At 44.0% G+C, this 26,008-nt stretch overlaps 1 protein-coding gene across 3 annotated transcripts in view; it reads left to right on the forward strand.

Annotated features, from left to right (window-relative positions):
* LOC137369351 (signal-transducing adaptor protein 1-like) overlaps window positions 1-25,578 on the forward strand; it is a 98,203-nt gene extending 72,625 nt beyond the window's left edge. For 2 of the 3 annotated variants that reach the window (XM_068030437.1, XM_068030435.1), the window contains 5 exons: window positions 7,916-8,092; window positions 10,025-10,087; window positions 14,137-14,169; window positions 14,276-14,335; window positions 23,344-25,578. In XM_068030437.1, coding sequence (XP_067886538.1) covers window positions 7,916-8,092; window positions 10,025-10,087; window positions 14,137-14,169; window positions 14,276-14,335; window positions 23,344-23,411 — 401 coding nt within the window. In that variant the 3' untranslated portion in view covers window positions 23,412-25,578. The remainder of the gene's footprint in view (window positions 1-7,915; window positions 8,093-10,024; window positions 10,088-14,136; window positions 14,170-14,275; window positions 14,336-23,343) is intronic. The other variant, XM_068030436.1, reaches the window with a different exon arrangement.
* Window positions 25,579-26,008: the final 430 nt, after the last annotated feature.

The raw sequence follows: 26,008 nt of genomic DNA on the forward strand, positions 1-26,008 counted from the left end.
GCAAGGGCTCTCCAAATGAGCAATTCACTTAGTGTCATTCCCCTGCCTTCTCCTGTAACCTTGCACATTCTTTCTTATAATAACTATATAATTCCCTTTTGAAGGCCTCAATTAAATCTGCCTCCACCACACACTCTGGCAGTCCATTCCAGATCCTAACCACTCACTGCATGAAAAAGTTTCTCCTCATGTCGCTATTGCTTCTTTTGCCAATTACCTTAAATTTGTGCCCTCTCATTCTTGATCCTTTCACACGAGTGGGAACAGTTTTTCCCTATCTACACTGTCCAGACCCCTCATGATTTTGAATACCTCTATCCAATCTTCTCTCAGCCGTCACCAAAGAAAACAGTCCCAACTTCTCCAATCTATCTTCGTAAATGAAGTTCCTCATTACTGGAACCATTCTTGTGAATCTTTTCTGCACTCAGTGCCTTCACAACTTTCCTAAAGTACAGCACCCAGAACTGGACACAATACTCCAGTCTTGGCTGAACCAGTGTTTTATACAAGTTTAACATAGCTTCCTTGCACTTGTACTCTATGCCCCTATTAATAAAGCCTAGGATATTGTATGCTTTATTAACCACTCTCTCAACTTGTCCTGCCACCTTCAATAACTATGCACATATACACCAACGTCCCTCTGCTTCTGCACCCCCTTTAGAGTTCGACCCTTTATTTTATATTTTATACGTTCTTCCTACCAAAATGAATCACTTCACACTTCTCCGCACTGAACTTCATCTGCCACTTGTCTGCCCATTCCACCAACTTGTTTATGTCCTTTTGAAGTTCTTTACTATCCTCACAGTTCACAATGTTTCCAAGTTTCATATCATCCACAAACTTTGAAATTGTGCCCTGTACACCGAGGTCTAGGTCATTGATATATATTAGGAAAAGCAAGGACCCCAACAATGACCCCTTGGGAACTCCACGACAAACCTTCCTCTATAAATATCCATTAACCACTACTCTCTGTTTCTCATTACTCAGCCAATTTCATATCCATGTTGCTACTGTCTCTTTTATTCTATGAGCTATAACTTTGCTTACAAGTCTGTTATGTGGCACTGTATCAAATGCCTTTTGGAAGTCCATGTGCACCACATCAACAGCATTACCCACATCAACCCCCTCTGCCACCTCTTCAAAAAACTCCAGTAAATCAGTTAAACACAATTTTCCCTTGACAAAAGGCTTAAAGGGGGCGGAATTCTTGAAATGTATTCAGGAGAGCTTTTTGAGCCAGTATGTAGAAAATCCTACAAGAGAAGGGGCAGTACGGGACCTAATCCTGGGGAATGAAGCCAGACAAGTGGTAGAAGTGCCAGTGGGGGAGCATTTCGGGGATAGTGACCATAATTCTAAGATTTAAGGTAGTTATGGAAAAGGACAAAGATGGACTGGAAATAAAGTACTGAATTGGGGGAAGGCTGATTTTAAGATGATAAAACAGGATCTGGCCAAAGTGGACTGGGAGCAGCTACTTGTAGGAAAGTCTACATCAGACCAGTGGGATTCATTCAAAGAGGAAATAGTTCAGAGCCAGCATGTACCCATTAAGGTGAAGGGTATGACCAACAAGTCCAGGGAACGCTAGATGTCAAGGGATATAGAGGATTGGATCAGGAAAAAAAGGAGGCCTATGGCAGATTCAGAGGGCTGAAAACAGCGGAAGCACTAGAGGAGTATAGAAAGTAATTAGGAGAGCGAAGAGGGGACATGAAAAATCACTGGCGGGCAAGGTAAAGGAAAATCCTAAGGTGTTTTATAAGTATATTAAGGGCAAGAGGATAACCAGGGAAAGAGTAGGGCCCATTAGGGACCAAAGTGGCAATGTGTGTGTGGAGCTGGAGGACATAGGGGAGGTTTTAAATGATTACTTTTCATCTGTGTTCACTATGGAGAAGGACGATGTAGGTGAAGAGATCAGGGAGGGGGATTGTGATATACTTGAACATATTAGCACTGAAAGGGAGGAAGTATTAGCTGTTTTAGTGGGTTTAAAAGTGGATAAACCACCAGGCCCAGATGAGATGTATTCCAGGCTGTTATGTAAGGCAAGGGAGGAGATAACAGGGGCCATGACACAAATTTTCAAATCCTCTCTGGCCACAGGAGAGGTACCAGAGAATTGGAGGACAGCGAACGTGCTACCATTATTCAAGAAGGGTAGCAGGGATAAACTAGGTAATTGCAGGCCGATGAGTCTAACATCAGTGGTTGGGAAACTATTGGAAAAAATTCTCAGGGACAGGATTAATCTCCACTTGGAGAGGCAGGGAATAATCAGGGATAGTCAGCACGGCTTTGTCAGGGGAAGATCGTGTCTAACTAACTTGATTGAATTTTTCGAGGCAGTGACTAGATGTGTAGATGAGGGTAAAGCAGTTGATGTAGTATACATGGACTTCAGTAAGGCTTTTGATAAGGTCCCGCAATGGAGATTGGTTCAGAAGGTAAGAGCCCATGGGATTCAGGGCAATTTGACAAATTGGATCCAAAATTGGCTTAGTGGCAGGAGGCAGAGGGTAATGGTCGAGGGTTGTTTTTGCGAGTGGAAGCCTGTGACCAGTGATGTACCACAGGGGTCGGTGCTGGATCCCTTGCTGTTTGTAGTGTACATTAATGATTTAGACATGAATATTGGAGTTATGATCAGTAAGTTCACAGATGACATGAAAATTGGTGTCATCGTAAATAGTGTGGAGGAAAACCTTAGATTACAGGATGATATAGATGGGCTGGTAACATGGGCAGAGTAGTGGCAAATGGAATTTAATCCTGAGAAGCGTGAGGTGATGTATTTTGGGAGGACTATTGAGGCAAGGGAATATACAATGGATGGTAGGACCCTAGGAAGTACAGAAGGTCAGAAGGATCTTGGTGTACTTGTCCATAGATCACTGAAGGCAGCAGCATAGGTAGATAAGGTGGTTAGGAAGGCATATGGGATACTTACCTTTATCAGCCAAGACATAGAATATAAGAGCAGGGAGGTTATGATGGAGCTGTATGAAACGCTAGTTAGGCCACAGCTGGAGTACTGTGTACAGTTTTGGGCACCACACTATAGGGAGGATGCGATTGCACTGGAGAGGGTGCAGAGGAGATTCACCAGGATGTTGACTGGGCTGGAACCTTTCAGCTATGAAGAGAGACTGAAAAGGCTAGGGTTGTTTTCCTTAGAGCAGAGAAGGCTGAGTGGGGACATAATTGAGGTATACAAAATTATGAGGGGCATTGATAGGTTAGATAGGAAGAATTTTTTTCCCTTAGCTGAGGGGTCAATAACCAGGGGGCATAGATTTAAGGTAAGGGGCAGGAGTTTAGAGGGGATTTGAGAAAAAAAAATTTCACCCAGAGGGTGGTTGGAATCTGGAACGCACTGCCTTAAGAGGTGGTAGAGGCAGTAACCCTCACAACATTTAAGAAGTATTTAGATGAGCACTTGAAACACCATAGCATACAAGGCTATGGGCCAAGTGCTGGAAAATGGGATTAGAATAGTTAGGTGCTTGATGGCCGGCACAAACACGATGGGCCGAAGGGCCTGTTTCTGTGTTGTATAACTCTATGACTCTAAAACCATGCTGGCTTTCCTTAATTAACCCTCATTTGTCCAAGTGACTATTAATTTTGTCCCAAATTATTGTTTCTAGAAGTTTGCCCTCCACTGAAGTTAAACTGACTGGCCTATAGTTGCTGGGCCTATTTTTATACACCTTTTTGAACAGGGTGTAACATATGCAATTCTCCAGTCCTCTGGCACCAGCCCTGAGTCTACGGAAGATTGGAAAATTATGGTCGGTGCCTCCACAATTTCCACTCTCACTCCCCTCATTATCTTTGGATGTACTCAGAGAGTAGTAGGGGCGTGGAACGCCCTGCCTGCAACAGTAGTAGACTCGCCAACTTTAAGGGCATTTAAGTGGTCATTGGATAGACATATGGATGAAAATGGAATAGTGTAGGTCAGATGGTTTCACAGGTCGGCGCAACATCGAGGGCCGAAGGGCCTGAACTGCGCTGTAATGTTCTAATGTACCTCATCTGATCCAGGTATCTTATCAACTTTAAGTACAGACAGCCTATCTCATACATCCTCCTTACCTATTTCAAATCCTTCTAGTGTCCGAATGACCTCATCTTTCACCACGACCTGGGCTGCATTTTCTTTCTTGGTAAAGATGACAGATGCAAAGTATTCATTTAATACATCAGCTATGCCTCCTGCCTCCTTGGATAAATCCCCTTCGTGGCCCCTAATCTGCTCCACTCCTCCTTTTACCACTCTTTTACTATTTACATGCCTATAGAAGAGTTTGGAAATCCCTTTTATGTTCGCTGCAAGTCTCTTTTCTGTTTGCTTCTCTTATTTGCTTTTGAACTTCTCCTCTGAACCTTCCATAGTCAGCCTAGTTCTCCATTATATTATCTACCTGACATCTGTCATAAGTGCATTTCTGCTTCTTTATTTTAATCTGTATCTCCTTCTTCATCCAGGGAGCTCTGGATTTATTTGCCCTACCTTCCCCTTTCGTGGGAATATACCTTGACTGTACCTGAATTATCTCTTCTTTGAAGGTAGCCCATTGGTCAGGTACCATTTTTTCTTGCCAACCCTTGATTCCAATTTATATGGGCCAGATCTATTCTTACCCCATTGAAGTTGGTTTTCCCCCAGTTAATTATTCTTATTCCTTTGCTCTTTTCCATAGCTAACCTAAACCTTATATACAATGATCATTGTCCCCTAAATATTCCCATACTGACACTTGATCCACTTGGCCCACCTCATTCCTAAGAATCAGGTCTAGTAGTGCCTCCTTTCTCATTGAACTAGAAACATACTGGTGTAGAAAATTTTCCTGTACACAGGACTCTAGGAACTCTTGCCCCTCTCTGCCCTTTACTCAACAATTGCCCCAGTCTATATTCAGATAATTAAAGTCCCCCATTATAACTACTCTATTCTTCTTGCACCTCTCTGTAATTTCCTTGCAAATTAGTTCCTCTACATCTTTCTCACTAATTGGTGGCCTATAGACTACACCAAACAATTTAATTGCACCTTTTTTGTTCCTTAGCTCTAGCCAAATAGATTCTGTCCTTGACCTCTCTGGGACATCCTCTCTCTCCAGCACGGCAAGGCTCTCCTTAATTAATACCGCCATCTCTCCCCTTTTTCTTCCTTTCTTATCTTTCCTGAACACCTTGTATCCAAGAATATTTAATACCCTGCCCTGTTTCTCTTTGAGCCAGGTCTCCATTATTTCCACATCATATTTCCACATGGTAATCTGCGCTTGTAACTCACCAATCTTGTTTACCTCAGTCCGCGTATTCACATGCATGCACAGTAAACCTGATTCAGATGTTATTTCTTTCTCCCTTACTCTGACCCCACCGAATAACTTACTATTCCCTACTCTAATGTTATCTATCTCTCACAGTATTCTCTGCACCTTGGTATTCTTCTTTGATATTACCTCCTGGTTCCTACACCCTGCCAAGTTAATTTAAATCCTCCCCAATATCACTAGCAAACCGCCCCACAAAGAACTCAGTCCCAGCTCTATATAGGTGCAACCTATCTGGCCTGTACAGGTCCCATCTCCCTTAGCGCTGGTTCCAATGTCCCAAGAATCTAAAGCCCTCCCTCCTGCACCATCTTTCCAGCCACACATCATCGGCTTTGTCCTCCTATTTCTTTATTCACTTGTGCGTGGTACTGGGAGTGATCTGGAGATTACTACTTTTGAGGCCCTGCTTGCTATTTTCCTACATAGTTCCTTAAATTCTGACTGCAGGACCACATCTCTCTTTCTGTCTATGTCGTTTGTACCAATATCAACCACCACTGCTGGCTGTTCACCCTCCCCCCTCAGAGTACTCTGCAGCCACTCAGTGACATCCTTGACCTTAGCACCAGGGAGGCAACACACCATCCTAGATTCATGTCTGTGGCCGCAGAAAGGGATGTCTACTCTCCTAACTATCGAATCTCCTAACACTATTGCTCTTCCACTCTTCCTTGTACCCTCGTAAAGCTGAGCTACCCATGGTGCCATGGACCTGGCTCTGGCTGCATTCTATAGATGAACCATCACACTCATCAGTATTCAGATCTGAATACTGGTTGAAGAGTGAGATGCGCTCAGGGGTCACTTGCACCACCTGTCTGTTTCTTCTTGACTGTCTGGAGGTCATGCATTCCCTCTGTCCCTGCATATTCTTAGGCTTTGGGGTGACCAAATCTATAAACATGCTATCCACGAAGCTCTCATCCTTACTGATGCTCCACAGTGATGCCAGCTGCTGCTCAAGTTCTGAAATCTGGAGCTCAAGCTGCTGCCACCGGTGACACTTCCTGCACAAATGGTTATCCAGGACACAGGAAGCACACTGGAGTTCCCACACAGCATAGGATGTGCACTCTAGAGGTCAGTGCAGCCCTGCCATTCCTCTATCTAATAGTCAATAAATAATTAGTTAACATTCTGGGTTTAAGTCTCACTTCAGGACTTGAGCACAAAAATCAAGGCTGATACTCCAGTGCAGTACTGAGGGAGTGCTGCATGTCAGAGCTGCTGCCTTTTGGATAAAATGTTAAACTGAAGTCCTGTCTGCCCTCTCAATTGGAGGTAAAAGATCCCATGGCTCTTTATAGAAGAAGAACAGGGGAGTTCTACCCTGTGCCCTGGCCAATATTTACCCTGCAACCAACATCACACAAAACAGATTATCTGATCATTATTACATTGCTTTTTTCAGCAGATGCTGTGTGCAAATTGGTTGCTTTTTATTTTTTTATTTTATTTAGAGATACAGCACTGAAACAGGCCCTTCGGTCCACCGAGTCTGTGCTGACCAACAACCACCCATTTATACTAACCTTACAGTAATCCCATATTCCCTACCACCTACCTACACTAGGGGCAATTTACAATGGCCAATTTACCTATCACCTGCAAGTCTTTGGCTGTTGGAGGAAACCAGAGCAGCCAGCGAAAATCCACACAGTCACAGGGAGAACTTGCAAACTCCACACAGGCAGTACCCAGAATCGAACCTGGGTCCCTGGAGCTGTGAAGCTGCGGTGCTAACCACTGCGCCACTGTGCCGCTTTGTTTCCAAAATTACAACAGTGACTACACTTCAAAAGTGCATCATTGGCTGTAAAGCGCTTTGAGATATTCGGTTGAAAAGCACTATATAAATGTAAGTCTTTCTTTCTTTAAGACTTGTCACTGATCTGGACTAAAGAAATACTCATCAATCAGCTCCTTCCCTTGTACTGATATCACTTTAGGTGTTTTTTTAAACCTTTCTCCCTGGTGCTCATGCTCCCCTGCCTCTTAGTTTACATTTATTTGTAGATTCGTTTTAGCTTTTAGGTTATTTAGTTAGCACCAAAACGCAAACACTAACCACTAAAAAAATTAACCAATCAACTTAATGCTTATCTGTAACTTACCTGTGACGCTGCCTGCTATGTGCTGACTATGACATCCCTTTTTGAGTTTTTCGGTCTGTTTCTCTGGTGTCTGCTGCTTTGTGCCTAATAGCCTCTGCTGCTGCTGACTCTCCCGCGCTGTTTAAATCTCTGCACTGCTGCTGCCAACTCTCTCATGCTGTTTAACTCTGCTGTTCTGCTCCCGATAGCCTCACTAGTTCTCATAGATAATACTCAGTAACCTTGAAACTACTTAATAACATGGTACAATGGGTCAGAGTCCTCACCATTCTTCCTTTTATCCTTACAAAGTCAAACTAAACCAAAGTCGAAATTCATCTCAATACTCACCCCAAGTTCCAACCCTGGGTTGTGGTTACCACCGAGCCAATGTTATATCCAATTATTTCCAAAATATGACTGTTTTTTTTGCCTTTCTTCTTATTTCAGAGGTGCCCAAAGGTCAAAGCTTTAAGGTACAAAAGAAGTCAGTGCCTATATCAAGAGTAGCGCCAATTCAACGTTCTCCAGTGCTACCATCTGACCATCCAGACGTCCCAGGAGTGATGCAAAAATCATACAAATCACAACAAAAGCTGCCCTTAAAGCAAGAACGATTAAAACCAGGCATGGCTCATTTATTGATTTGTCAATGTAGCTTCAATTAATTCCTTTAACAAACAGCTAGTTGTGAAAGAAATTGAAAGTTACAGGGATACTTAAAGTAGAGGCAAACTTTTTTTTATTCATTCATGGGATGTGGGCGACGCTGACTAGGCCAGCATTTATTGCTCATCCCTAATTGCCCTTGAGAAGGTGGTGGTGAGCTGCCTTCTTGAACCGCTGCAGTCCATGTGGTGAAGGTACACCCACAGTGCTGTTAGGAAGGGAGTTCCAGGATTTTGACCCAACGACAGTGAAGGAACGGTGATATAATTCCAAGTCAGGATGTTGTGTGACTTGGAGGGGAACTTGCAGGTGGTGGTGTTCCTATGCATTTGCTGCCCTTGTCCTTCTAGTTGGTAGAGTTCGCGGGTTTGGAAGGTGCTGTCTAAGGAGCCTTGGTGCATTGCTGCAGTGCATCTTGTAGATGGTACACACTGCTGCCACTGTGCGTCGGTGGTGGAGGGAGTGAATATTTGTGGATAGGGTGCCAATCAAGCGGGCTGCTTTGTCCTGGATGGTGTCGAGCTTCTTGAGTGTTGTTGGAGCTGCACCCATCCAGGCAAGTGGAGAGTATTCCATCACACTCTGACTTGTGCCTTGTAGATGGTGGACAGGCTTTGGGGAGTCAGGAAGTGAGTTACTCACCGCAGGATTCCTAGCCTCTGACCTGCTCTTGTAGGCATGGTATTTATATGGCTACTCCAGTTCATTTTCTGGTCAATGGTAGCTCCTAGGATGTTGACAGTGGGGGATTCAGCGATGGTAATGCCATTGAATGTCAAGGGGAGATGGTTAGATTCTCTCTTATTGGAGAAGGTCATTGCCTGGCACTTGTGTGGCGCGTATGTTACTTGCCACTTATCAGCCCAAGCCTGGACATGTCCAGGTCTTGCTGCATTTCTACACGGACTGCTTCAGTATCTGAGGAGTTACGAATGGTGCTAAACATTGTGCAATCATCAGTGAACATCCCCACTTCTGACCTTATGATTGAAGGAAGGTCATTGATGAAGCAGCTGAAGATGGTTGGGCCTAGAACACTACCCTGAGGAACTCCTGCAGTGATGTCCTGGAGCTGAGATGATTGACCTCCAATAACCACAACCATCTTCCTCTGCTTTCACTCTGGCCTTTTCCAACATAAGGAATATCATTTGTGGATTGCAGCTGATGAAGGTTAGTTTGATATCTTTGGGATTTTCACTCAATTGCATTTGGAATGTGGGGAGAAGTTTCAGAGTTTGACCCTTCTTGAATGCTTTTCCTGCCATTCTCCACTGTCTCAAAAGATTGAATAAATTCAGGAAAGTTTGTGACAGTATAACTCCCCTAAATAGTGTGTTACCAAGAGAGGGCTGTATTGGCTGACTGGCCTTATCTCATTCTATTCTGTGTCCTTAAGACAAAGCATCAGTATCCATAACACTCGCTGAAAACCGACCACAACACATTAAAACAGCCATGAAATCCAATGACCTTCAACATCTAGGTTTGCAGAGGCTCAGTAGAAGTAACAATTCATCATCAGAACAAATTAAGTCCCAGATGTGGTCTCTGGTGTTTGCTGAATGTTCTTATATTCACCCAAATGACATTGGAGATGCTAAAATTGGATGTAACATCCCCTTGCTGGTTGGTGGGATGGGCGAGGTGGTGGTGGGTGGGGTGGTTGTGGGGGTTGCTGAAGGATGGGAGTCAAAGGAGAGATTAAATGAACTAAAGTTTGCAGTCTTGGTGGATATTATCCATGCACAGAAACAAGTGTTTTTGTTTTAGTTCTGATTCAGGAATTAAATTAAAGTCTAAGGCAATTGGAGCTAAGAGAGAAATATTTGTGACAGACTTAGACTAATATCTTCACTAATGTTTGATAACATCTGTTTTACTTTGCAGCAGAGGGGAGAAGCAGAAGTTCAGCCAACAATGAATCTGAACCCAGTTACATGAATAATGAAGGTAGGAACTGTGATCTAGTTCTGTCTTTTTTCTTAGAATTACGACTTTCCTTTTGGGTGACGTTTTGTTCACAAAAATCCTTTATTTCAATGTTAGCAATATAATTTCAAATTAGTACACTTTAAACCCAGTTAGGACTAATAGTAACACTGCCAGTTATTGGTTGTAACTCCACATTCTTCCACAACTGAGGTGTTTCAAGTTATCCAATTATTTCTGCAGTCGATAAGTGATTTTTTTTTCACTGAAACAAAGCCCATTTGTTCACATAAAGAGCACCTTATGGAGGTCTGTGGGATATGGTTTGGGGGCCCTTTGCTGGTAAATTATGTAATCAGCTCAGTTAACAATTTAAAAATTTTACCTCTACGTCTTCCCAAATAATAGACCTAATTATTTTGGGGAACAACAAAACAGATAGGTAATTGTCAAAGAAATATGAAGCTGTTGGTGTTTTTTAAAAATTCATTCATGGGATGTTGGCGTCGCTGGCCAGGCCAGCATTTATTGCCCATCCCTAATTGCCCTTGAGAAGGTGGTGGTGAGCTGCCTTCTTGAACTGCTGCAGTCCATGTGGGATAGGTACACCCACAGTGCTGTTAGGAAGGGAGTTCCAGGATTTTGACCCAGCGACAGTGAAGGAACGGCGATATAGTTCCAAGCCAGGATGGTGTGTGACTTGGAGGGGAACTTGCAGGTGGTGATGTTCATATGCATTTGCTGCCCTTGTCCTTCTAGTTGGTAGAGGTCATAGGTTTGGAAGGTGCTGCCTAAAGAGCCTTGGTGCATTGCTGCAGGGCATTTTGTAGATGGTACACATTGCTGCCACTGTGCGTCGGTGGTGGAGGGAGTGAATGTTTGTGGATGGGGTGCCAATCAGACGGCTGCTTTGTCTTGGATGATATCGAGCTTCTTGAGTGTTGTTGGAGCTGCACCCATCCAGAGAAATGGAGAGTATTCCATCACACTCCTGACTTGTGTCTTGTAATGGTGGGCAGGCTTTGGGGAGTCAGGAGGTGAGTTACTCGCCGCGGGATTCCTAGCCTCTGACCTGCTCTTGTAGCCACGGTATTTATATGGCGACTCCAGTTCAGTTTCTGGTCAATGGTAACCCCTAGGATGTTGATAGTGAGGGATTCAGTGATAGTAATGCCATTGAATGTCAAGGGGAGATGGTTAGATTCTCCCTTATTGGAAATGGTCATTGTCTGGCACTTGTGTGGTGTGAATGTTACTTGCCACTTATCAGCCCAAGCGTGACTATTGTCCAGGTCTTGCTGCCTTTCTATGTGGACTGCTTCAGTATCTGAGGATCCGCGAATGGTGCTGAACATTGTATAATCATCAACGAACATCCCCACTTCTGACCTTATGATTGAAGGAAGGTCATTGATGAAGCAGCTGAAGACGGTTGGGCCTAGGACACTACCTGAGGAACTCCTGCAGTGATGTCCTGGAGCTCAGATGATTGACCTCCAACAACTACAGCCATCTTCCTTTGCACTAGGTATGACTGCAACTAGCAGAGAGTTGTCCCCCTGATTCACATTGACTTCAGTTTTGGTAGGGCTCCTTGATGCCATACTCGGTCAAATGCTGCCTTGATATCATGGGCAGTCACACTCAGTTCATCTCTTTTTTCCATGTTTGAACCAAGGCTGTAATGAGGTCAGGAGCTGAGTGGCCCTGGCGGAACCCAAACTGAGCGTCACTGAGCAGGTTATTGCTAAGAAAGTGCCGCTTGATCGCACTGTCTATGACACCTTCCATCACTTTATTGATGATTGAGAGTAGACTGATGCGGCGGTAATTGGCCCGGTTGGACTTGTCCTGCTTTTTGTGTACAGGGCATACCGGGGCAATTTCCCACATTGCTGGGTAGATGCCAGTGTTGTAGCTGTACTGGAACAGCTTGGCTAAGGGTGCGGCAAGTTCTGGAGCACAGATCTTCAGTTCTATTGCCGGAATATTGTCAGGGCCCATAGCCTTTGCAGTATCCAGTGCCTTCAGTCGTTTCTTGACATCACACGAAGTGCATTGAACTGGCTGAAGACTGGCATCTGTGATGCTGGGGTCTTCAGGGGCAGGCCAAGATGGATCATCAACTCGGCACTTCTGGCTGAAGATTGTTGCAAATGCTTGAGCCTTATCTTTTGCACTGATGTGCTGGGCTTCCCCATCATTGAGGATGGGAATATGTTTGGAGCCACCTCCTCCAGTTAGTTGTTTAATTGTCCACCACCATTCATTGTTGGATGTGGCAGGACTGCAGAGCTTGGATCTGATCTGTTGGTTATGGGATCGCTTAGCTCTATCGTATGCTGCTTATGCAGTTTGGCATGCAAGTCGTCCTGTGTTGTAGCTTCACCAGGTTGACACCTCATTTTGAGGTACGCCTGGTGCTGCTCTTGGCATGCCCTACTACACTCTTCATTGAACCAGGGTTGATCCGCAGGCTTGATGGTAATGGTAGAGTGGAAAATATGCTGCGCCATGAGGTTACAGATTGTGGTTGACTACAATTCTGCTGCCGATGGCCCACAGCGTCTCATGGATGCCCAGTTTTGCATTGCTAGATCTGTTCGAAGTCGATCCCATTTAGCACACTGGTAGTACCTCAAAACACAATGGACGGTATCCTGAATGTGAAGACGGAACGTCGTCTCCATAAGGATTGTGCAGTGGTCACTCCTACCAATACTGTCATGGACAGATGCATCTGTGACAGGTAGATTGGTGAGTACAAGATCAAGTATGTTTTTCCCTCACCACCTGCTGTTGACCCAGACTAGCAGCTATGTCTTTTAGGACTCAGCCAGCTTGGTCAGTAATGGTGCTACCGAGCCACTCTTGGTGATGGACTTTGAATTCCCCCACCCAGAGTATATTCTGTGCTCTTGCCACTCTCAGTGCTCCCTCCAAATGGTGATCAACATGGAGGAATACTGATTCATCAGCTGAGGGAGGGCAGGAGGTGGTAATCAGCAGGAGGTTTCCTTGCCCATGTTTCACCTGATGCATGAGACTTTATGGGGTCCAGAGGCGATGTTGAGGACTCCCAGGGCAACTCCCTCCCCACTGTATACCACTGTGCCACCACCTCTGCTGGGTCTGCCCTGCCAGTGGGACAGGGACATACCTGGGGATGGTGATGGCAGTGTCTGGGACATTGTAAGGTTTGATTCCGTGAGTATGACTATGTCAGGCTGTTGCTTGACTAGTCTGTGGGACAGCTCTCCCAACTTTGGCACAAGCCCCCAGATGTTAGTAAGGAGGACTTTACAGCTTTGACAGGGCTGGGTTTGCTGTTGTCTTTTCCGGTGCCTAGATCGATGCTGGGTGGTCCATCCGGTTTCATTGACTTTGTCATGGTTAGATACAACTGAGCGGTTTGCTAGGCCATTTAAGAGTCAACCACATTGCTTTGGGTCTGGAGTTACATGTAGGCCAGGCCAGGTAAGGTCAGCAGATTTGCTTCCCTAAAGGACATTAGCGAACCAGATGGGCTTTTGCAACAATCGACAGTAGTTTCATGGCCATCATTAAATTAGTTTATAATTCCAGATTTATTAATTGAATTCATATTCCACCTTCTGCTGTGGTGGGATTTGAACCCATGTCCACAGAGAAATACCCTGGGTCTCTGGGTTACTAGTCCAGTGACGATATCACTAAGTCACCGCCTCCCCTTCTGTAGTTAGCCCAAATCATCATAGTGTTTATAGAATGAGGATTGTCTGTTACCTGTAAGATTTTATAGAATAATAAGTAATAACAGAACATACTATTCTATTCAGACCCATTGTTGCTCTCCACGAATATGTATCTTAGCTCTGATGCCTCCATCTATCTGTCCTGATGGTCTTATTCTACTGTTAACACTGGCAGAGCAAATAGTGCCATATATTTTAAAGTGACAGTGACTAGTGTGCCAATGGTGATTGTGCAAATGTGATACCGTCGGTCAGAGTGCACTGTGATACAGTTGCTCAGGGATTAGTGCATGTCTGATTGCTGTATTACAACATTCTTTTCCTTATCTGTTTCAGTTCTACTAAAAATCAACCAGATGAACTTAGCAAGTAAGCAGAGAAAACAATTTTTGCACTTGAATATCTTAGCAAAATTTGTGCGATTAACAATTACAGACGGAAAAGTGAATGTAATTGTTTGTTTGGTTTAATGCAGGTGACAAGCCTCCCAGCCATGCTCCTCCTAAACCAATGCCTTCTCAGCGCTTTACTGCAGGTATTCTTGCAAGTTTTCATTTCATTTCATGGTTTTGTTAATAAATTGTTTTATTTGTCACAATTCAAAAGACTTGCACCTGTATTGGAGACACACCAAAAAATAATTGACCTCTAGGAAAAGCAAATAATAATGATACAATTTGCTTTATATCCTATGGGCTGGCTAATAGCATTATAGAAGGTCATGTACTGCAGACTAATCATTTAAACTCATGGGACACTGGAACAGGAGACCATTCAGCCCCTCAGGAATGACCCACTATTCCATAAGATCATGGCTGAACTGTACCTCCACCTCATTTACAAGGCTTTGCTCCATATTCCATTGCCACCTTAACTAACAAAAATCTATCTCAGTCTTGAAAGCTCCAAATGTCCCAGCATCCAGAGCCTTTTGTGGGAGAGTGTTCCAGTTTTCTAGTACTATTTTTATGAAAAAGTGCTTCTTGATTTCACTCCTAAGTGACCTGACTCTAATGTTAAGACTATGTACCCTTGTTCTTGAATCCCCCACCAGAAGAAATAATTTCTCTGTATCTACCTTAACAAATCCTTTAAATAGCTTAAACACCTTGATCAAATCACCCCTCAATCTTCTATACTCAAAGGAATACAAGACAAGTTTATGTAACGTATCCTCAAAATTTAACTGTTTAAGCCCTGGTATCATTCTGGTGAATCTGTCCTCCACCCCCTTCAAGGCTAATATATCCCTCCAAAGGTGCAGTGCCCAAAACTGAATGCAGTACTCCAGATGGAGTCTGATCAAGGCTTTATACAACTGAAGCATAACTTCCTACCTTTTGTAATTCAGCGCCTTTGAGATAAAGGCCAACATTCCATCAGCCTGTTTGATTGCTTTTTATACCTGTATTCTAGCTTTAAACGATCGGCATATGTGAATTCCTAAATCTCTCTGCTCCTCTACAGTTCCTAGTTTCTCACCATTTAGAAAATACTGGACCAGATTTTCTAGTAGCAGGGTATCCAATGACATCTACCATTAACTAGACTGGCCCCTATACCCTTCAGATCAAAAGTTATTTGCCCATTATGTTGCTGAAAGTGCAAGCTGATAACACTGCAGTGAGGGAAACAGTGCATCTGGGACCTGAGTGAACAGGGCAACCAACTGTGTATCTCCTTAACCAATCAGATTGAAGGGTTGAGAAATAAACACTGGAAGGACTGCGAAGGAAATGTAACATGGGGTTGAATTTTCCCAGAGGCACCAATACCCCAACGTTGGGACCATATTCAGGTCTTGAGCCTGCGCATGGCCTCAGCACACCCGCCAGAGCAACTTTACATGAGGTGACCTCCTAATTGACCACCTCTGTGTTCACTGTCCAAGTAAAGACCATGGGCGGACCAGGGATGCAGGAGGCCCAACAGGAGGGCCCACAGCAATGTTCAGACGACAGCGCTGCCAGAGGTCAGTGCTGTTGGAGGAGAGAAAGTCCGAGGGGGCACCTCAAAATAGAGACACTCACGAAGGCCACCCTCTTCAGTGGTGAGAAAGATGACAAAGTACTGTGAGGGATCTCAGGATGGAGGGTTGACCCCTCCAGAAGAGAGCATGTGGCCTCTCCTGGACCTGTGAGCATTGCGATCCCCTGATGCTGCCATCCATGGCCTGCTCACCTCCCGGTGACAGGCCACCTCTGCAGCGTTGCCAGGTTCCCGGCTGTTCATGGGCTGTATTTTAAGAGTCCGCCGCCGAAGTATGTGGCGGATGTAAATAAATGCGACCCACGCGCACCATCACGGAGCTGCCACGATTTCAGATGTGGCGGATCATTTGCATGGTCGTGGCACCCACCCCCGCGATGACGTGGAGGGGGTGGGCGAGCCGTCGCTGGCAACGGCGTCCGGTGCCAATGCACAAGTGCCAGCGCCATTTTTAAAAGGCTTACAGCCCTCAATGGAGTTTTAAAAATTAAAGGGTCAGGACAGTTCAATTACCAAAAAGCAGAATTAAATTACCGTTAAATTCATTTTCCCACCCGCAATGGCATTTCAAAACATGCCTGCCCTTTTCCCCCACCGCCAGAATTTGTTTTTTAAGAATTTGACCTATTCCCCCCACAAAGTTCGGCACCTTTGCCCTTTACCTCTTCCCATCACCCTGCCCGACCAATCTGCAGCGATGTCACCTTACTGCACCTCCTGCACAGAGAAACAATTCTCATCCCCTCTCCCCACAGGTGTCGTGCCACGGTTCCCCGAACGGGGATTCGGAGGCGTGGCATTGTCGCTGCCTGAATGAAGATCGCTGCGGCGATTAAGGAGGCGATGGGACCCTCATTAAATCAGATATGTAAATTAGTTTAAATATTGAAATGGGGGTCTTGTTGCCGAGCGGTGGGAGTGTCTGCCACGAGGCCTCGCCACCAAGTTTCGGCACGGGGCCTGTCGCCGTCTGGGTCGGCAGCGGGCCTCCACCACACCATTCTTCATTGCCCCCGCCAACATTTCTGATAAAGAAGGGGCTTTAAAATCCAGCCATTTGTCATAGTTTTGCCCACTCACATAATCTGTAAATGTCAAGGAACGAGGACAGGAAAAGACATGATGAAGATAGAGGTAGATTGGTGGAATGGGCAGCGAAGTGCCTATATAATACAATATGGAGAAGTGTGAGACTCAAAGGAAAGATACTGAAGGGTCTGGGTGAACTGAAGCTTAGGGGCTCAATTTCCCTGAAATTGTGAGGGCTATGAAAAAGGCCAATAGCATTTTATGTTTTATGATAGAAGCATAACGTATAAGAGTAACGATGAAATTATAAATTTGTATGACGTATCGATAAGGTTACAGTGAGCGTGATCTGCAGTCTTGGGTATCCTGTATGTAAAGGTTGTTAAAGCCATAGACAGTGTATCATATAAATTCATCAGGATGATCACAAGGACAGGAGACTGCTGCTATAAGGAGAGACTTCAGATATTGGGACCACTTCCATTGGAACAGAGAAAGCTAAGAGATTTATGGAGGTTTTTTTAAAATCATGAGGGTTTTGATTGGGTGAATTGGGAAAGATGGTTCCCCCTAGTCAGTGATGAGAGATTACCAATTTAAAATTGTCATGAGAAGAGTGAGGAGGAAGAAAAAAATTCATTATGCAAATGATTGACAGACCATAAAATATCTTCCCACAAGAAATGATCGAGACAGAGCTCATTGCACCTTATTAGGAGATTTGGATAAATATTTGAAACGGAGAAAAATAGAGGAGAAAACAGTTCCGCAGGATCAGGTTTGGATTGTTCTAGCAAAGAATCAGCACAGACATGATATGTTGAGTCCTTCAGTGTTGTAAAATTCTAGGGTGCCACTGTTTCAACTGTGTCACTGAACATGTGAATAAATATACCAATGTCAATCATAATGTGCAAGGCTTTGTCTCTATTAGTAATGTTATGCAATACTAAGCTATACAGACCAGGAACGAACCAGGTTCACACCCTTATCTTTACTTAACTGATCTCAACATGATTCTCAGATTTGTATAGGATATTTTAATATGTCTCTGTAGCCCTTACATGTAGATATTATATGATATTGTCATCCATAATTTCCCACTAATACAAATTCAAGGACTGGGAAACACGGAAATGTTTTGTTGGTACTCTTGGTTAAATTAAATCAATGAGATAAAACATAAGAATGTATGAAATAGGAGCAGGAGTAGGCCATTTGGCCCCTCGAGCCTGATGTGCCATTTAATAAAATCATGGCCGATCTGCTTCTGGCTTGAACTCCACTTTCCTGCCTGCCCGCCCCCCCCATAACCCTTGATGCCATAACACAAACCCTATTCAAACCAGCCCGCTATCCTACATCTCCTAACTACCTGGCTATGTTTCTTATCTCTTTTCACAGATGGGTAATGAGGTAACTTAACCCCTTGCATGTCGTGCATATTTGATTTGTATTGATGATAACACACGTGCAAAGGATTCTTCATCAGGAGATCGCAAGCATGCTCTCTTAACTGCTTACCTAGACTCAGCAAGACAAGATCAAAGTTGCCAAGGAGCTCCAGTGTGCTCTTTCGTTTCTTAGGTTTAATTAGATCTGACAAATGAGGGTACAATATGACATTACACTCTGTGTGTATGCTGTTGATACATAAACTCATTTACATAGAATTTCATTGAATATACAACCTACTAACAGGCCTTTCAGCCCAACCAATCCATGCCAGTGTTTATGCTCCATTCAAGCCTCCTCCCATCCATCCTCATCGAACTCTGTCAGCCTAGTGGTAAAGTTAGCTACCATAATTTGTTCTGCATGTCCATTAATGTCTTAGGTTGTTTATTACACTCCAGACATTCCATACACAAGTGCTCATTGGTCTTCTGTAACATTCAAAGTCTTAACTCTTCTCAGTACATCCATAACTGGAGTTTTTTGAGGAGGTAACAGAGAGGGTTGATGAGGGCAATGCTGTTGATGTTATGTACATGGACTTTCAAAAGGCGTTTGATACATTGCCACACAACAGACTTGTGAGCAAAGTTAGAGCTCATGGAATAAAAGGGACGGTAGCAACATGGATATGGAATTGACTGAGTGACAGGAGGCAAGAGTAGTGGTTAATGGATGTTTTTCCGGATGGAGAAAGGTTTGTAGTGGAGTTCCCCAAGGATCCTTGCTTTTCCTGATACATATTAATGACTTAGACTTTGGTGTACAGGCACAATTTCAAAGTTTTCAGATGATACGAAACTTGGAAGCATTGTGAACAGTGAGGAGGATAGTATGTAACGCAAAAGGACAGAGACAAGTTGGTAGAATGGGCGGATAGGTGGCAGATGAAGTTCAATGCAGAGAAATGTGAAGTGATTCATTTTGGTAGGAAGAACATGGAAAGACAATATAAAATAAAGGATACAATTCTAAAGGGGCTGCAGGAGCAGAGGGACCGGGGTGTATATGTGCATAAGTCATTGAAGGTAGCTGGATAGGTTGAGAGAGCAGTTAATAAAACATACAGTATCCTGGGCTTCATTAATAGGGCATAGAGTACAAGAGCAAGGAAGTTATGTTGAACTTAGAGAAAACATTGGTACAGCCTCAGCTGGAGTATTGCGTCCAGTTCTGGGTGCCAAACTTTAGGAAAGATGTGAGGGCATTGGAGAGAGAACAGAAAAGATTCACAAGAATGATTCCAGGGATGAGGAATTTCAGTTATGAAGATAGATTGGAGAAGTTAGGACTGTTTTCCTTGGAGAAGAGAAGGCTGGGAGGTGATTTGATAGAGGTATTCAAAATCATGAGGGCGTTTTTAAAAATTCATTCATGGGATGTGGGCATCGCTGGCCAGGCCAGCATTTATTGCCCATCTCTAATTGCCCTTGAGAAGGTGGTGGTGAGCTGCCTTCTTGAATCCCTGCAGTCCATGTGGGGTAGGTACACCCACAGTGCTGTTAGGAAGAGAGTTCCAGGATTTTGACCCAGCGACAGTGAAGGAACGGTGATATAGTTCCAAGTCAGGATGGTGTGTAACTTGGAGGGGAACTTGCAGGTGGTGGTGTTTCCATGCATTTGCTGCCCTTGTCCTTCTAGTTGGTAGAGGTCACAGGATTGGAAGGTGCTGTCCAAGGAGCCTTGGTGCATTGCTGCAGTGCATCTTGTAGATGGTACACACTGCTGCCACTGTGCGTCGGTGGTGGAGGGAGTAAATATTTGTGGATAGGGTGCCAATCAAGCGGGCTGCTTTGTCCTGGATGGTGTCGAGCTTCTTGAGTGTTGGAGCTGCACCCATCCAGGCAAATGGAGAGTATTCCATCACACTCCTGACTTGTGCCTTGTAGATGGTGGACAGGATTTGGGGAGTCAGGAAGTGAGTTACTCACCGCAGGATTCCTAGTGTCTGACCTGCTCTTGTAGCCACGGTATTTATATGGCTACTCCAGTTCAGTTTCTGGTCAATGGTAGCCCCTAGGATGTTGATAGTGGGGATTCCGCGATGGTAATGCCATTGAATGTCAAGGGGAGATGGTTAGATTCTCTCTTGTTGGAGATAGTCATTGCCTGGCACTTGTGTGGCGTGAATGTTACTTGCCACTTATCAGCCCAAGCCTGGATATTGTCCAGGTCTTGATGCATTTCTACACGGACTGCTTCAGTATCTGAGGAGTCATGAACGGTGCTGAACATTGTGCAATCATCATCACCTTCTGACCTTATGATTGAAAGAAGGTCATTGATGAAGCAGCTGAAGACGGTTGGGCCTAGGACACCACCCTGAGGAACTCCTGCAGTGATGTCCTGGAGCTCAGATGATTGACCTCCAACAACCACAACCATCTTCCTTTGCGCTCGGTATGACTCCAGCCAGCGGAGGGTTTTCCCCCTGATTCCCATTGACCTCAGTTTTGCTCGGGCTCCTTCATGCCATACTCGGTCAAATGCTGCCTTGATGTCAAGGGCAGTCACTCTCACCTCACCTCTTGAGTTCAGCTCTTTTGTCCATATTTGAACCAAGGCTGTAATGAGGTCAGGAGCTGAGTGGCCCTGGCGGAACCCAACTGAGCGTCACTGAGCAGGTTATTGCTAAGCAAGTGCCGCTTGATGGCACTATTGGTGACACCTTCCATCACTTTACTGATGATTGAGAGTAGGCTGATGGGGCGGTAATTGGCTGGGTTCGACTTGTCCTGCTCTTTGTGTACAGGACATTCCTGGGCAATTTTCCACATTGCCGGGTAGATGCTAGTGTTGTAACTGTACTGGAACAGCTTGGCTAGGGGCACGGCAAGTCCTGGAGCACAGGTCTTCAGTACTATTGCGGGAATATTGTCAGGGCCCATAGCCTTTGCAGTATCCAGTGCCTTCAGTCGCTTCTTGATATCACGCAGAGTGAATCGAATTGGCTGAAGTCTGGCATCTATAATGAAGGGGAATTCAGGAGGTGGCCGAGATGGATCATCAACTCGGTACTTCTAGCTGAAGATTGTTGCAAATGCTTCAGCCTTATCTTTTGCACTGATGTGCTGGGCTCCCCCAACATTGAGCATGGGGATATTTGTGGAGCCACCTCCTCCAGTTAGTTGTTTAATTATCCACCACCATTCATGGCTGGATGTGGCAGGACTGCAGAGCTTAGATCTGATCCGTTGGTTATGGGATTGCTTAGCTCTGTCTATCGCATGCTGCTTACGCAGTTTGGCACGCAGATTGTCCTGTGTTGTAGCCTCACCAGGTTGACATGGTAGAGTGGGGGATATGCCGGACCATGAGGTTACAGATTGTGGTTGAGTACAATCTGGTTCACTAATATCCTTTAGGGAAGGAAATCTGCTGTCCTTACCTGGTCTGGCCTACATGTAACTCCAGACCCACAGCAATGTGGTTGACTCTTACATGCCCTCTGAAATGGCCTAGCAAGCCACTCAGTTGTATTTAACCGCTACGAAGTCAATAAAAGGAATGAAACCGGACGGACCACCCGGCATTGACCTAGGCACCGGAAACGACAACGGCAAACCCAGCCCTGTCGACCCTGCAAAGTCCTCCTTACTAACATCTGGGGGCTTGTGCCAAAGTTGGGAGAGCTGTCCCACAGACTAGTTAAGCAACAGCCTGACATAGTCATACTCATGGAATCATTCCTGACAGACCCAGCAGAGGTGGTGGCACAGTGGTATACAGTAGGGAGGGAGTTGCCTTGGGAGTGCTCAACATCGACTCTGGACCCCATGAAATCTCATGGCATCAGGTCAAACATGGACAAGGAAACCTCCTGCTGATTGCATCAAGGAGAGTAGATAGGGAGAAACTACATATTTGATCTGTATTGTTGATAACGCATGTGCAAAGGATTCTTCATTCTGAAAGGATCGAGAATGAGAGGCCACAGATTTAAAGTAATGGGTAAAAGAAGCAAAAGTGACATGAGGAAAAACTTTTTCATGCAGCGAGTGGTTAAGGTCTGGAGGCATGTTCAATTGAAGCATTCAAAAGGGAATTAGACTGTTATATGAAAAGGAAGAATGTGCTGGGTTACGGGGAGAAGGTGGGGGAATGGCACTAAGTGGCTCGTTCGGAGATCTGGTACAGACACGATGGGCCGAATGGCCTCCTTCTGCACTGTAACAATTCTGTGACTGTGATAACACAAACCCTGTTCAAACCAAGTCACTATCCTAGAATCTCCTAACTATCTGGCTAGATTTCTTATCTCTTCTCATGGATGGGTAATGAGCTAATGTCTACTATAGTTCAGGGCCAAATTCTGTAACCACCACAAAATCAAACTTCAATATGTATGTATGTATATGTCATTTCTATTAATAAAAAACTTACTATAGCTATTCTGGTGTATCTGGTACACCCATACTTCCAAAGATCCCATAGTTGCTAGTGCTACAGCTGAACATAATATCACTGAGGTAGGGAAGGGAAATATCACTTGCTTTCTGATTGTTGTTTAATGACTATGCTGGAAAATATGTGTATATGGACTCTAGATGAAGATCAGGCTTGAATGTGATGCCTCTCATAGTTGAATGGCCACTTGGGCAATGTACCAAAAAGTGCCTGACCCCTGTGGGAACAAAGTGGAGTAACTTCAAGAAAAGAGGGGAGTTTTTTTTTAAATTAATAATGGAACACAGATTTGTAGTGGGCAATGAAAACCTAAATCCAGATTAATGGCACTGGGTGATGAATTTCGTGCAAAGCTCTAACTAGTTTAAGGTGGAGAAATTGTAGTCCCTTCATGAAGTATGCAGATTATTACAGAGGTGAGGCAGAATCCAAACAAACGTACTCGTTTTGGAATTCAAGCCTCAACTGACATGAAAAGTTGTGGCAGCAGACACCTTCAGTCCAGCTCCTAAAAATCATTTTGCTGTGAAAAGTAACAATTCACGTATTAGGTCTTCACATCTCTCATCAGATTTCTCAGGATGTTTGGCCAGTGGTGAACATCACAGGACAACAATATGTAAAAATATGATTGAGCTTTTTATTCGTATCTATGTTTTGCAGGTGTAGGTAATACTGATGAACTTACGGCAAAGCTGATGAAGAGACGAGCGAGGCTGGCAGAAGATTAGTAAATCACAATTCCAACAAGCATCTGTCTCACTAAATTAGAGAACCAGCAATGCATTTCAGTTGAAACCATCAACTTTTTTAATTTGGAAGAACTTTTAAACAAGATAAATGACAGAAAATGGAATTGGGAGAGTTCTAGGTTTTACCAATCTGCTTCTGTTTGGCATCAAATCCCAGTGACAGGGAAGATGAAGTTCTCACAGGAACAATTTGATCTGTGAGCTAGTTCAGTTGTTGGGAAATTCTTTTTATCACTTTGATATTCCAAGATATACCAAAAGTTTAGAACAAATGACAGGACTTTAGTGATTGTTTTTAATCATTTACTGGGGTTTAAAAGTTAACATCCATGAGAAAACTTTTAAATCTCTTAAATCCCATAAATCCAAACCAGTTGTGATTGGTCCACTTGAACCACTTAACCATGGACATTTGGACCAGTTGTACTGGTTCCAGTTGAAAATTATATTGGCTGCAGTTGTGACCAGTTAGACTGGTTTCTGGCTCAACTCATTCCATTTGAGACCAGAGTATAAACTTGCAAAAAGCGTTCGCACAAGTACCACTAACAGGTGAAAATTACCTATGTGGTTTGTGCTGTGGTTATGCAGAAAAGCTAAAAACACTTTTGACTGCACTGTTCGTTTCAATTGTTATTGTGATGCGAGAAAATACAAAACATAGTAAATAGCAAAAAATAAATTAAACACAGTACAGAAATCAAGAAATAAGTGAACACAACAGTTAATAAAAAAACTTAAACATTAGTTACATTCAGACAATGGTTTTGGTGCAAGTCAACAGAATAAATGATTAAACAAAATACTTAACAATAAACGATAGTATACAAGCCACTTTCAATCCTTGCTCCTCAAAGCTTCCTGCACACAGGTGATGTTGTCTTCAGTCCTTCTCTGATGTCTTCTTCCTCTGTATGAGTCTTCCTCTGTGATTCTTGCTGTCTCTGTCTCTGCCTGTTCTGTGGTTCTTAGGACCCAACCGTTGTATCTTTTTTTTTCAGAGCTGCCTACGTGCCAAATTGCAAATTCTGTGCAGCTTGCCCTTCTTGACCTTATAACAATTGTTACTTTGTTCCTAACATGGTTGGCTTCTGCAGTCTCACCCCAGACTTAATGACACCATCTGTTGCAACAGAACTTTCATAAAACGTCTTTAAAAACTACTAATACAACAATCCTTTCAATAAAAACATTTTTCATAGATCCATGGTTGAAACATTACAAAACCCAGTTTGCATGCACTTTACTTGTTGTGAGTTGAGAGGAAACTAAAGCCGGTATTTCTGCTAGGATCAGAAGTAAAGTTAAAAATGGGCAGAATGCATCTAAATTGAAAGCCTTGAATTTTGAAAAATTTGCCTTGTAATTTCATCTTTCAATCATATTAGTAAGCCTTTGCTTCTAAAATGACTTTTATCATGCTAGGCCCCCACCTGCCAAGAATGAGGCACATTAATTTTGTCATGAACATTGATTTTTTTTTAACTGGCTGGAGTGAGGAATGACTTGTTAAACACACCAGCCGTGGCTGGAAAAGATATTTGCATATTAACAAACAATACTTGGAGGGACAAAGGACCATTTCCTGACACATTCAACCCACAAAGGATGTTGTGAAGAGGGTGGGGAAGCACATTCCAGGGCCTGCTAGGGTGATGCAATCCACAGGGGCCAAGACAGGTTAGACCAGCTGGTCACATGACTGACTGGCTGTTCCAGTCTTTTGAACTAGCCGCAGAGAATTTTGAACAGAGAGTGTCTGTTTGCTCCTGGACTGAGAAGATCTCTTTTGTCTGCTCCCATCTCTTTCTCACAAGCCTCTGAATCCACTGAAGGCACATGAACCCCAAGAGAGAGAAAAGTCTCCTGCAGCAAACAAGGTTTAAGAAGAATATTGGGCCCCAAAGAAAAGCAAGATCTACCAACAATCAAGGACTCTACAGTGAGCTTGAAGATCCATAACAAAAACCCTCTTCAGATATTGCCTCAAACTTTTCCACTTTATTTTTTTCTTCTGCTCGTTTCTGTCTCTATTTGTATATCGCGTATGCATGCTAACGTGGCTGCGCCGTGTATCCGTAGGTGTTAACTGAATTAGAATTTAAGGTTAAGTTTAATAAATTTCAACATTTCTTCTTTAAACCTAAGAAAACCTGTTTGTGCTGGTTTCTTAGCCTTAGGCTTGGCCATGTGAGCTGCAGGGAAGATGGCAGGATCCCCAAGGACACATTGTACAGCGAGCTCGCCACTGGTATCAGACCCACTGGCCGTCCATGTCTCTGCTTTAAAGACGTCTGCAAACGCGACATGAAGTCCTGTGACATTGATCACAAGTCATGGGAATCAGTTGCCAGTGATCGCCAGAGCTGGCGGGCAGCCATAAAGGCGGGGCTAAAGTGCGGCGAGTCGAAGAGACTTAGCAGTTGGCTGGAAAAAAGACAGAAGCGCAAGGGGAGAGCCAACTGCGTAACAGCCCTGGCAACCAATTTTATCTGCAGCGCCTGTGGAAGAGTCTGTCACTCTAGAATTGGCCTTTATAGCCACTCCAGGCGCTGCTCCCAAACCACTGACCACCT

The sequence above is a fragment of the Heterodontus francisci genome, chromosome 4 (genome assembly GCF_036365525.1).
Source record: "Heterodontus francisci isolate sHetFra1 chromosome 4, sHetFra1.hap1, whole genome shotgun sequence".
Taxonomy (NCBI): domain Eukaryota; kingdom Metazoa; phylum Chordata; class Chondrichthyes; order Heterodontiformes; family Heterodontidae; genus Heterodontus; species Heterodontus francisci.